At 36.6% G+C, this 14,065-nt stretch overlaps 1 protein-coding gene across 1 annotated transcript in view; it reads right to left on the reverse strand.

Annotated features, from left to right (window-relative positions):
• The window catches only part of LOC107600019 (succinyl-CoA:3-ketoacid coenzyme A transferase 1, mitochondrial-like), a 73,929-nt gene that overhangs the window by 53,322 nt on the left and 6,542 nt on the right, over positions 1-14,065 (reverse strand). Inside the window, exons 4-7 of the mRNA XM_016291786.1 lie at positions 10,181-10,316; positions 9,876-10,025; positions 9,616-9,722; positions 8,290-8,350 (exon numbers count right to left, since the gene is read on the reverse strand). Coding sequence (XP_016147272.1) covers positions 8,290-8,350; positions 9,616-9,722; positions 9,876-10,025; positions 10,181-10,316 — 454 coding nt within the window. The remainder of the gene's footprint in view (positions 1-8,289; positions 8,351-9,615; positions 9,723-9,875; positions 10,026-10,180; positions 10,317-14,065) is intronic.

Consider the following 14,065-nt stretch of genomic DNA (forward strand, 5'->3'; position numbering starts at 1 on the left):
TTTTTACGTCACGCATACCATAGCGCACCCTAGCGGACTCGCGCACGCGGAAAGTATAACACAGGTTTAACTTCATTGGAAACTTCCAGATTTTTATTTTGTTACTTTTCATAAGAAACAAAGTCCCGTCTTTCAAATTATGTCCATTTATTTTCAGGAAATTCAAACAATAAATGCCATTTTGACACTATTTGATGCGGCATGACACGTCGCTGTTTAAACGCCTCAGTTTCAACAGCAGCGTGGAGTGCGATCATCCCTTCCTTTTTACTACTAGTTTTAATGTGAAATAAACATGAATGAACATCTCATGCCTCATGCATCGCTCAATCAGTGTTTCAACCGCGGAAACACAACAATAAAACAGCTTGTAAACAAAATGTCACATAGCATTTAATTTACCTCAGGTGCGTCATCAGTGTCCACAGCTCGTTAGTTCAAAGAAATGAAGTCTAGGCTATAAATTTATTTAAAGAAAGAGCAATTTGCTCTTTGTTCTCTCACTACATATAGTTAAAAACTGTAATAAATCTAAATGGGAGATTTCATGTCATTTTACATGGAAAAATATTGTTTTGGCCCGGCAATTTCAACAATTTTTTTACAGTGTTCAAAAAGGCATCACAAGGCACCGTAAAACAGCAAAAATTAGTATTTAAAGTATATGTGTGAGATCCAGATCACTGAGTTAGTGATTCAGTGAACTCAGCAAAAACTGAATCTCAGATTTGTGAACGAATCATTTTGTGAACCAGAACAATTTATCCATTGAAAAGATTCAACTCAGGAGAGCAATCTGTTCACAAGTCAGACATTGATGCTTTTTTATACTTTTAAACTCTATGGGGGGAAAAAAAGGGTACAAAAGTTGTCACTGGGGCGGAACCTTTTCAAATGGTACTCTTCTAGGTACTAATAATGTACCTTTAAGGTACCAATAAACACTCTTTAGGTACAAAGGTGTACCTTTTAAAAAGGTACTGTCCCAGTGTCATATATAATACTTTTTAACCTTGAAATCGAAAATGAAAGCTAATTGCAATTGTATTAAAAAACAGCATCATGTATCATGCAGAATGTGTCATTTTTTAATGAATGAATTAACTAATTATTTAATTACATTTCTATTTAAATTAACCTTTCTGGGTACTATACAGTTGTGATTAAGACATGAGAGGGGACAAAATAAAGAATTTGCAGAATAATAAGAAAATCTTTACATAAAGAAATGCACAAATATTCTACTAGGAGGTTATTTGATTGAAACAGGATTGAAAAATCAACACTACAATCTACTGGCTTCACATTTTGCAATATCCCTGATCTCGCTCTCAACACCCCAGCTGTGCACTGGTAATTTATGTGCAACAAACCAAAAGGATAATCAGCGTTTTGAAATTGGACAAAGGTAGGAGGAGAGAAAATACCTTTGAGGACGAATTTAATCAATAACCAATTAGCCTCATCCTGGAAAACCCATTTCATGCAACGTGTCGTTTCAACAAAATTTGGGGGAAAAAAAACCTGATCGGTTCCTTTATAACTGATGACACTAGCAAATATGGCCTTGTTTGAACCAACTGCCCTTGAATCCCACAATGCTCTGGGCCTCATTGTACTTGCAATAACAGGATAACTGGAATATGCCACGGATCTGCTGTGCAAGTTTGTGTCGCCTGGCAACCGACTGGCCTAATCGATTTCTCCTGCTTTATTATTGTTTTTTGGCAATCGGCATTTCCTTTGGTTAATGCTAATGATCATTTCTTTTCAGTTCATTAGGAAAATAGCAGCTTTATGGACACACAGCTATCAGATATCCTGTTAATTAGGACGCTGTGACGTGCTGTCTGTTTTATAACGAGAGGAAATAAGGCGGCAGTTTCCTCCAGTGGCATCAGTATTTCCAGCGCCTGGCTCTGACAGCCAACTGGAACGCTTCACTCGAAACACTGAGCCATTGACAAGCCTCATCAGCCAGCCAATTGATAGGAAATAATTTAACATGGCTACTGCTTTTGGCAGATTATTACTGGATGATCATAAAACACTGTCTCCCTTCCACGCAGCTAAATATGGCCTCAGCTATTTAAGAGTGAAAAATCAGATGTCAGAAAGTAAAAGAAATGCTGAAGCTTTAAAATATCACGCACTCCACAGCCAAATAATATATGCAAACACGGCAGGGGGGTACAGGTGAAGGGCCAAAGGAATTCCCAGTCTCTTTGAAGTAAAGCATGGGACAGAGCTTACGCTGGTTCCAATCAAGCACAAGAGACCATAATAAGCTTATAAAGGACTGTAAGGATGATTCACATCATCATCTTCAAATAACAGGATAGTTCTGTCTGGGAAAAGAGATGCACTTGCACTTCCACGCAATATCCACAAAAGTGGGTCACAACCACTATGCTCTCAAAAAGCTTTTGCACAAAATCTCCACTACATGCATTTGGTCTAAAGTTTTAACTAGGAATGTCAATCAATTTGATTTTTAATTTAAAATTATAAACGCCTTCACTGTCACATTTGATCAATTTAATGCATGCTTAGTGAATAAAAGTAATTCTGACCCCAAAATGAACGGTACTGTATAAATACAACGCATAAGTATAAAATCCCCAAGTTCATCTTTTAAAACATTTGAGACAGACACCTGTAGTAAACCAGATGACTGTTTTCCTTCCTCATCCCCAGACAACAGTGATGGCAGCGCGTGGCATGAGTCAATCTTTATTCTGAGTCCCTGCTGCAAAAGCTGAAGGGTTGCTGCCACAAATAACATCTTAACCAGTCAAATGGAGGCAGAATGCAAGATACACACTGTTGCTCAGCACTCAGCTGACTGATTCATTCTCCTAGCACGACGACTTTCATCACCAGATGCACAAACACTGAAAAAGGCCTTTAACCATTACTGTGTGTTCAGTAAACTGATAAGCTTATCTTTAGTGGGACTGCAATAATCGTATTGTCAGATGATACTGGCCACTAATAACTGCTCATACTGCTGTACAGCCACAATAAAGATCGCAAACCAGAAAAATAAATGCTCTAATGTGCTGATGGCATCCGACATGATTGCTGCAGAAGACAATTAAACAATATGAGTGAGCTAAAAGTCTTCCTTCCTGATGATACTACTAGTAATGGCTTGATTGGTATACAGATTGTGAAGGGTGAAAACTAGGTACAGAAGTGTCTACACAAAGGGTTTGAATTCAGTTATTGCTACACATTGTAAACCATTTCAAACCAGAGCTGCAAGAGAAAGAACGGGATGCTGGAAGACCATATTAATTAATGGAGTTTGTTCATGGAGACTGAAAATGCCTTTTGATAAGTCTTTTGTTCATAGCTGCGTGTTTTGAACAAAGGCTTAGATAAAAGCATATTTGATATGCAGACAAGTGTTTGAAAAGGGCTCGCCATAGAAAGGAAATGAAAAAGGAGTGAATAGGGGGAAAAAACTTCAAAGATCTAGATGAAACTGACAATTTGTTTTGTTTATGTGAAAAACGATGAAATGAACTGCAGATGGAGAGATATATGTTCGGGGGAATTGAATTCATAGGATGGATAATATGATATATATATACAGGCTTTTAAAATTGTAATAATGCACCAAACAGAATCTGAAAGAAGCACATGTGTTATGTGGTCATGTGGTATCCACCTACCTCCACAATTGTGATCTTGGCTGCCTTGCACATGGGCTGGTTGAAGTTTCGTGCTGTTTTCCTGATAAAAAAAAGGTACATGCTCAGCATTAAATCTGTAAAACTGTCTTCAAACATCCAGAACTGAGGTGAAATGTTATATATGAAAGACTGGAATGTCCTTTCCTCTATTTACGAGCCACTGGTATAGTGAAATAAGCCAGAATGACAAGCTATAAAAATCAGTTTGACTACAGTCAAAAACAACTATTGTCAAGTCATCATCCATAGTGGTGTCCTCATGCTAAAAACAAATTTAACAAGAGCAGAACAAAAAGTACATTCATTTCTTATGGAATTGTGCACCCTGGTGGTAAAACAAGATGCTATACAAAATTATGTAACATTGGAAATGTGAATGTTTTCAAATGCAATATAACAGGATTTTACCACACACGGCTATTTGTATTACACTAATTTATACTATATACTATAATTCTTTAATATGGCAACATGCCTTTTGTGTTTTTATTTTAACATTTTATAACATTTGTTAATGTATTTTATACATACACTACCGTTCAAAAGTTTGGGGTCAGTAAGATTTTTATTTCTCTCTATTCATTAAAGAATCGTGAAAAAAATGCATGATGGTTTCCACAAATCTTTTAAGCAGGTTTAACTCTTTTCAACATTGATAATAATAAGAAACGTTTCTTGAGCACCAAATCAGCATATTAGAATGATTTCTGAAAGAACATGTGACACTGAAGACTGGAGTAATGACTGCTGAACATTCAGCTTTACCTTTAGGAATAAATTACATTTTAAAATATATTAAAATAGAAAAGATATTTTACACTGTCATAATATTTCACAATATTACTGTATTTTTGATCAAATAAATGCAGCTTTGTTAAGCAGAAGTCCTCTGAATAGCAGTGCATTTAAAAAGAATATTTAAAAATACTACTATTCCATTCTTTTAAGTATTTTAGTACTATTTTTAGAACATTATTCTCTGTGGGTTGTATAATGAATAAAATGACTGGGTTTGAAATTAGTCATTTTAAGAGTTTGCGTTGTCTACTGTTTAAAATTTAATCGAAAATAAGGTACCGTTTATGTCTCCTTTTTAAAAAGTGTTTCATGTGGCCTTCCTTTCAGTGACACAGTCTGTGGGATTGTGCTAAATGAAAACAAAAAGGTGAGAGAAAATGGCTATTTTCAGTTTGGGCAAAACACCAACCACACCAGTGAACATGTGACACTGTGCAGTTAAGGAAAACTGTCTAAGTCTGTCTAAAGTAGGTCTGAAGAACCTGAAAAAAAAATAGACACTTGTACCTGAAGATGACATTCCCAGCTTTGTCTGCTTTCCAGGCTTTGACCAGTGCAAAGTCACCCGTAATGGATTTTTCCATGATATAGTGCCGGCCATTAAATTCACGCACCTGAAATACAACATAGAAATCAATATAAATACTAAATCTATTTTTACTGATCACACTTCAGATATTAATAGTGATCAAACTTCATCTGCAGAGACATGAGCTGTATTATTGCATCAGTCAGTAAGACTGGAAGATAAAAGCAGTAGCTCTGACCTCTCTGGATTCACTTGCAATGGCAATGGTACCATCCTTGTTGTATTTGATAGGCGAGCCTCCCTCTTGGATGAGTGTGCCATAGCCTGTGGCAGTGAAGAAGGCAGGCACGCCTGCGCCTCCGGCCCTGATCCGCTCTGCTAGTGTGCCCTGCCATCAACACAGTACAATGGGTAAACAAAATCCACCTGATTGAATCTTTTTGGAAGAATGGTACTATAAAATCTTTAGCATGCATTTACTTGGCAATAAACTTGCCATTGAGAACAAAGACGAAGTGTTTATTCTGAAGGTTTTGGTCTCACCTGTGGGGTCAATTCCACCTCCAGCTCACCACTGAGATACTGCCTCTCAAACTCCACATTCTCCCCCACATATGATGAGATCATACGCTTGATCTGTTTGGTCTGAAGGAGTAGGCCCAGGCCAAAGTCATCAACTCTGTGTAAACCATACAGAAAATCAAAAAATACAACCAAATATGTCCTCATGCAATATATTTCAAACCAATTCAGTGCATACATAACTAATTTCTGTTATTATTTCCTTCTAGTGTTTGCCTTAAGCACACAACAAGACTGTAAAAATGTTCATTCTTTATGGATGACCATTCAAATGTAAACATGTTAAATAAATAGTCAAAAATGGACTAGATATTTTTCCTTGTCTGCTACCTTTGACGTTATAGATCAGGATAGTCACTAGTAAAGAGAACATGTGAGGTCGCAACATTGTTTGAAATTGGACAAAGGTAGGAGGAGAGAAAATACCTTTGAGGACGAATTTAATCAATAACCAATTAGCCTCATCCTGGAAAACCCATTTCATGCAACGTGTCGTTTCAACAAAATTTGGGGGAAAAAAAACCTGATCGGTTCCTTTATAACTGATGACACTAGCAAATATGGCCTTGTTTGAACCAACTGCCCTTGAATCCCACAATGCTCTGGGCCTCATTGTACTTGCAATAACAGGATAACTGGAATATGCCACGGATCTGCTGTGCAAGTTTGTGTCGCCTGGCAACCGACTGGCCGAATCGATTTCTCCTGCTTTATTATTGTTTTTTGGCAATCGGCATTTCCTTTGGTTAATGCTAATGATAATTTCTTTTCAGTTCATTAGGAAAATAGCAGCTTTATGGACACACAGCTATCAGATATCCTGTTAATTAGGACGCTGTGACGTGCTGTCTGTTTTATAACGAGAGGAAATAAGGCGGCAGTTTCCTCCAGTGGCATCAGTATTTCCAGCGCCTGGCTCTGACAGGCAACTGGAACGCTTCACTCGAAACACTGAGCCATTGACAAGCCTCATCAGCCAGCCAATTGATAGGAAATAATTTAACATGGCTACTGCTTTTGGCAGATTATTACTGGATGATCATAAAACACTGTCTCCCTTCCACGCAGCTAAATATGGCCTCAGCTATTTAAGAGTGAAAAATCAGATGTCAGAAAGTAAAAGAAATGCTGAAGCTTTAAAATATCACGCACTCCACAGCCAAATAATATATGCAAACACGGCAGGGGGGTACAGGTGAAGGGCCAAAGGAATTCCCAGTCTCTTTGAAGTAAAGCATGGGACAGAGCTTACGCTGGTTCCAATCAAGCACAAGAGACCATAATAAGCTTATAAAGGACTGTAAGGATGATTCACATCATCATCTTCAAATAACAGGATAGTTCTGTCTGGGAAAAGAGATGCACTTGCACTTCCACGCAATATCCACAAAAGTGGGTCACAACCACTATGCTCTCAAAAAGCTTTTGCACAAAATCTCCACTACATGCATTTGGTCTAAAGTTTTAACTAGGAATGTCAATCAATTAGATTTTTAATTTAAAATGATAAACGCCTTCACTGTCACATTTGATCAATTTAATGCATGCTTAGTGAATAAAAGTAATTCTGACCCCAAAATGAACGGTACTGTATAAATACAACGCATAAGTATAAAATCCCCAAGTTCATCTTTTAAAACATTTGAGACAGACACCTGTAGTAAACCAGATGACTGTTTTCCTTCCTCATCCCCAGACAACAGTGATGGCAGCGCGTGGCATGAGTCAATCTTTATTCTGAGTCCCTGCTGCAAAAGCTGAAGGGTTGCTGCCACAAATAACATCTTAACCAGTCAAATGGAGGCAGAATGCAAGATACACACTGTTGCTCAGCACTCAGCTGACTGATTCATTCTCCTAGCACGACGACTTTCATCACCAGATGCACAAACACTGAAAAAGGCCTTTAACCATTACTGTGTGTTCAGTAAACTGATAAGCTTATCTTTAGTGGGACTGCAATAATCGTATTGTCAGATGATACTGGCCACTAATAACTGCTCATACTGCTGTACAGCCACAATAAAGATCGCAAACCAGAAAAATAAATGCTCTAATGTGCTGATGGCATCCGACATGATTGCTGCAGAAGACAATTAAACAATATGAGTGAGCTAAAAGTCTTCCTTCCTGATGATACTACTAGTAATGGCTTGATTGGTATACAGATTGTGAAGGGTGAAAACTAGGTACAGAAGTGTCTACACAAAGGGTTTGAATTCAGTTATTGCTACACATTGTAAACCATTTCAAACCAGAGCTGCAAGAGAAAGAACGGGATGCTGGAAGACCATATTAATTAATGGAGTTTGTTCATGGAGACTGAAAATGCCTTTTGATAAGTCTTTTGTTCATAGCTGCGTGTTTTGAACAAAGGCTTAGATAAAAGCATATTTGATATGCAGACAAGTGTTTGAAAAGGGCTCGCCATAGAAAGGAAATGAAAAAGGAGTGAATAGGGGGAAAAAACTTCAAAGATCTAGATGAAACTGACAATTTGTTTTGTTTATGTGAAAAACGATGAAATGAACTGCAGATGGAGAGATATATGTTCGGGGGAATTGAATTCATAGGATGGATAATATGATATATATATACAGGCTTTTAAAATTGTAATAATGCACCAAACAGAATCTGAAAGAAGCACATGTGTTATGTGGTCATGTGGTATCCACCTACCTCCACAATTGTGATCTTGGCTGCCTTGCACATGGGCTGGTTGAAGTTTCGTGCTGTTTTCCTGATAAAAAAAAGGTACATGCTCAGCATTAAATCTGTAAAACTGTCTTCAAACATCCAGAACTGAGGTGAAATGTTATATATGAAAGACTGGAATGTCCTTTCCTCTATTTACGAGCCACTGGTATAGTGAAATAAGCCAGAATGACAAGCTATAAAAATCAGTTTGACTACAGTCAAAAACAACTATTGTCAAGTCATCATCCATAGTGGTGTCCTCATGCTAAAAACAAATTTAACAAGAGCAGAACAAAAAGTACATTCATTTCTTATGGAATTGTGCACCCTGGTGGTAAAACAAGATGCTATACAAAATTATGTAACATTGGAAATGTGAATGTTTTCAAATGCAATATAACAGGATTTTACCACACACGGCTATTTGTATTACACTAATTTATACTATATACTATAATTCTTTAATATGGCAACATGCCTTTTGTGTTTTTATTTTAACATTTTATAACATTTGTTAATGTATTTTATACATACACTACCGTTCAAAAGTTTGGGGTCAGTAAGATTTTTATTTCTCTCTATTCATTAAAGAATCGTGAAAAAAATGCATGATGGTTTCCACAAATCTTTTAAGCAGGTTTAACTCTTTTCAACATTGATAATAATAAGAAACGTTTCTTGAGCACCAAATCAGCATATTAGAATGATTTCTGAAAGAACATGTGACACTGAAGACTGGAGTAATGACTGCTGAACATTCAGCTTTACCTTTAGGAATAAATTACATTTTAAAATATATTAAAATAGAAAAGATATTTTACACTGTCATAATATTTCACAATATTACTGTATTTTTGATCAAATAAATGCAGCTTTGTTAAGCAGAAGTCCTCTGAATAGCAGTGCATTTAAAAAGAATATTTAAAAATACTACTATTCCATTCTTTTAAGTATTTTAGTACTATTTTTAGAACATTATTCTCTGTGGGTTGTATAATGAATAAAATGACTGGGTTTGAAATTAGTCATTTTAAGAGTTTGCGTTGTCTACTGTTTAAAATTTAATCGAAAATAAGGTACCGTTTATGTCTCCTTTTTAAAAAGTGTTTCATGTGGCCTTCCTTTCAGTGACACAGTCTGTGGGATTGTGCTAAATGAAAACAAAAAGGTGAGAGAAAATGGCTATTTTCAGTTTGGGCAAAACACCAACCACACCAGTGAACATGTGACACTGTGCAGTTAAGGAAAACTGTCTAAGTCTGTCTAAAGTAGGTCTGAAGAACCTGAAAAAAAAATAGACACTTGTACCTGAAGATGACATTCCCAGCTTTGTCTGCTTTCCAGGCTTTGACCAGTGCAAAGTCACCCGTAATGGATTTTTCCATGATATAGTGCCGGCCATTAAATTCACGCACCTGAAATACAACATAGAAATCAATATAAATACTAAATCTATTTTTACTGATCACACTTCAGATATTAATAGTGATCAAACTTCATCTGCAGAGACATGAGCTGTATTATTGCATCAGTCAGTAAGACTGGAAGATAAAAGCAGTAGCTCTGACCTCTCTGGATTCACTTGCGATGGCAATGGTACCATCCTTGTTGTATTTGATAGGCGAGCCTCCCTCTTGGATGAGTGTGCCATAGCCTGTGGCAGTGAAGAAGGCAGGCACGCCTGCGCCTCCGGCCCTGATCCGCTCTGCTAGTGTGCCCTGCCATCAACACAGTACAATGGGTAAACAAAATCCACCTGATTGAATCTTTTTGGAAGAATGGTACTATAAAATCTTTAGCATGCATTTACTTGGCAATAAACTTGCCATTGAGAACAAAGACGAAGTGTTTATTCTGAAGGTTTTGGTCTCACCTGTGGGGTCAATTCCACCTCCAGCTCACCACTGAGATACTGCCTCTCAAACTCCACATTCTCACCCACATATGATGAGATCATACGCTTGATCTGTTTGGTCTGAAGGAGTAGGCCCAGGCCAAAGTCATCAACTCTGTGTAAACCATACAGAAAATCAAAAAATACAACCAAATATGTCCTCATGCAATATATTTCAAACCAATTCAGTGCATACATAACTAATTTCTGTTATTATTTCCTTCTAGTGTTTGCCTTAAGCACACAACAAGACTGTAAAAATGTTCATTCTTTATGGATGACCATTCAAATGTAAACATGTTAAATAAATAGTCAAAAATGGACTAGATATTTTTCCTTGTCTGCTACCTTTGACGTTATAGATCAGGATAGTCACTAGTAAAGAGAACATGTGAGGTCGCAACATTGCAATGTCATTGTCTTGCAGCTCTAGAGTGAGTATTCACATGGCATTCATAGCTCAAGGTGATTGGCTCAATACAACCTGACTACAAAACTGAGTGACCATGGGCAAAAATGGTAAAATATTTTACAAAAGTTTGGAAATATTATGATTTTTAAATGTTTTAAGTCACTTATACTCACAGAGGCTGCATTTATGTGCTCAAAAATCCAGCAAACAGTAATATTGTGAAATAGACTATTTAAAATATCTGTTTTCTATTGTTGTCTATTTTAAAATATAATTTATTTCTGTGATGCAAAGCTGAATTTTCAGCAGTCATTACTCCAGTCTTCAGTGCCACATGATCCTTCAGAAATCATCCTAATATGCTGATTCTGTGCTCAATAAACATTTCTGATTATTATCAATGTTGACAGTTTTGCTGCTTAATATTTTTTTGTGGAAAGAGTGATGCATTTTTTCCAGGATTCTTTGATAAAGAGAAAGTTCAAAAGAATATGATTTATTAAAATAGTTTTTTTTTGTAAGCTTAATAAATGTATTTTGTCATTTTATTAAATTAAATGTATTCTTCCTTGCTGAATAAAAGAATGAATTTATTTTGACAAATCAATCAATCAATCAATCTTGCTGACCCCAAACCTTTGAAAACTAGGTTTGAATTTATAGTTGCATTCTTTCAGTAACAAATCCAGACGGTTAGGCACACCACCCTCAGATACTGTCTTAACAGCAAAGCCACAAATAAACATTTCCAGAAAACCAATGTCTAATTTAGGCTGAACTATTAATGGAAAAAGATTGCCTAAACAGGTCTAAATCCAGTGTCCAATGGGCATTCTGTAACAAACAGTTCATTAAAATTCTAAACACGCAGAGAATACAGAGACAAAGGCCGCACAACTCATTTTTATAGCATAAAACATGAAACATTTTACAGATCTGTCGGACCTCCTTAGTTTGATGTGTGTGGAGGCTTGGCACAGTTACAGGAGCAGTGACTCAAAACTGATTTTGTCACTCAATAACTAATGGCAAAATGACTTATTATGACTTACTGAGACTTGAAAGGCACTGAGGTATAAAAATGTTGGCCATCCCATTTTAAAGGTAGTCAGTGCAGTAGAGCAGATCTGGACATTTTTACACTGTTAATACCAAAGGTGTTCTGGTGAAACACGAGGGGGAACTTTTTGATCAAAGTTAATGCAGGCGTTTTATAAGCTCATGCATATTTTTAGGATCATTCAATCAACAGGCTCTTCATGTCACGACTCATTCCCTGGACCGGGAAAGGTTGCAATTAGACACATACTGTGTCATGCCATGTTCTCATTAACTCTCTTCTAATGTGTCTTCTTCACTTTTTCTACTGCCAGAGAAACGACAAAGGCTTTTTAGTGCTTGAACTTAAACTAGTTTTGAGAGAAAGGATAAAACAAGCCACTATCTAGGTCATATGTGCTTAGAATTTACTGAGGTAAAACCACTTGATTTCTGAATTTAATAAAAAGCACAATAACATAACTAGTGCAAGTTAATATTGAGTCACTTACATTTTAGACAACATTGCCAGTTCCTTATACAGCTCTGCCAGTGGAAAAAGTTCAAAATTAAATTAAATGAATGATTCACTCATAAAGACAGGCTGTGCATAAAATCGCCCCCATACCCATATATAGTGCACTATTTGAGGGGATATTATTGAGTCATTCAATCCCATAATACACCACATTAATAACTGATGTAAACTCAACAACTAGCTGCTAATTCATAGGGATGCACCGGAATGAACATTCTTGGCCAAAGCTGAAACCGAACAAAATTAAACACTGGGCCGAAGGCTGAATACCGAACACGGTTTTTCAAGTTTTTTTCCCGCATGTATTTTGCCAATTTTTTTTCACCATTGCATAAATTAAAAAGTCAAAATGTGCTTTTTACTGTTTTGTCTTGCTTTTCAAAGAAAAAAAATCAATTACAAAACAACAATTTAAAAATATTTAATACTGAACATTTTTAACATTCTAGCACAGTGTTTCCCAACCGGGGTGCCGTCTGTCGAGAGCAGGGGTGCCGTGTAAAAAAAATCTATTTTTAAATTGCTAAAATGTTCAAAAAATGCATCTATTATATAATATCCATTTCTGATGTCGCCAATAATTAGTGATGATGCACCGAAATTCCGGCTGCCGAAAAGGAGTTCACCGCTCAGGTTTCACTTTCAGATGGTGTGACGCTCTGCGTATTATCCCGCTCTATGCGTGTGTGCTCCGCTCAGTCGCTCCACTCGTATACCGTTCATGCTCATCGGAACAGCAAAGTCCGCTCAAAAATTGAGCCGACAGGAAACATCGATGTAGTACAGTATTGTTTCTGTCTGCAATAGCCCTACTGTGTTGTAACATGGTGTGGTATATGGGCATCTCTAGTAACGCTGCCCTCTCATTCATTGATCTGCTAACCGCTATGTTATGCTCACGTGTCCTCTGATAATACTAGCTTTCTAGAACTAAACATTATTTGGATAATTGGTAAAAACAATACTAACATTTATGAATGTTGATAAGAGTTCTTGCGTTTTCTCAACTTTTGTTTTGGCGGAAACGCGCAGGAAGACCTCAATACTTATTTTTGTTGACAGCAGATTTATAAATGAGTGTCATTACGAATAAGTCGTACGTATCGCATTGTCACATGCCTTGTAAAAATTCATAAAAATGTGACTGAGCAACTGACGACTGTATCAGCGCAGATTTTAAGGCCATTTCGCGATTTCAATCATCATACAGTAACCAGCAACAATCACCCCTTCCTCTTCTCATCCAAGACATGCGATGCAGTACTAAACAGTCTCTCGCTGTCGGTGCTTGTAATGATTTTTGCGTCTTTCTCCGACAGTTTCAAATGCTTCCACACTGCTGACATGTTTGTTACATTATAAAGAGCAGTGTTGGGGAAAGTTACTTTTAAAAGTAATGCATTACAATATTGCATTACTCCATAAAAAAGTTACTAATTACGGTACTTAGTTACTTTTTATGGAAAGTAATGAGTTACGTTACTTTTGCATTACTTTTAAAATCTGGACAGGGCTTTGTTTGTTTGTTTTTAAAATAAAAAAGTTATATTTTTGGCAAATATAAAAGCCTTTTCACACCAAAAGTGAAATGAAAAAGCCTCAGGCTCAAGGGAAAGTAAATTTACGTCCGTACAGTAGAATGCAGAAGAAGAAATTTCATCACACTTCAGCAATAAAAAAAGACACACAAATGTTTGTCTAGAGTAATTTTGGCTTATTAGTATGGTTGAACTGGATCATCGAAGGTCAGAAGCAATGACATTGGTTAATAGAATGGGATTAAATACATAAAGGATATTTGTGTTGTTTAACGTTTAATTATTGCAGGTTTGCATCATATTCTGAGTTGCATTATTTTTATTCATTTTGAGGAATA

Source organism: Sinocyclocheilus grahami, unplaced genomic scaffold (assembly GCF_001515645.1).
Source record: "Sinocyclocheilus grahami isolate Dianchi unplaced genomic scaffold, SAMN03320097.WGS_v1.1 scaffold276.1, whole genome shotgun sequence".
Lineage (NCBI taxonomy): Eukaryota > Metazoa > Chordata > Actinopteri > Cypriniformes > Cyprinidae > Sinocyclocheilus > Sinocyclocheilus grahami.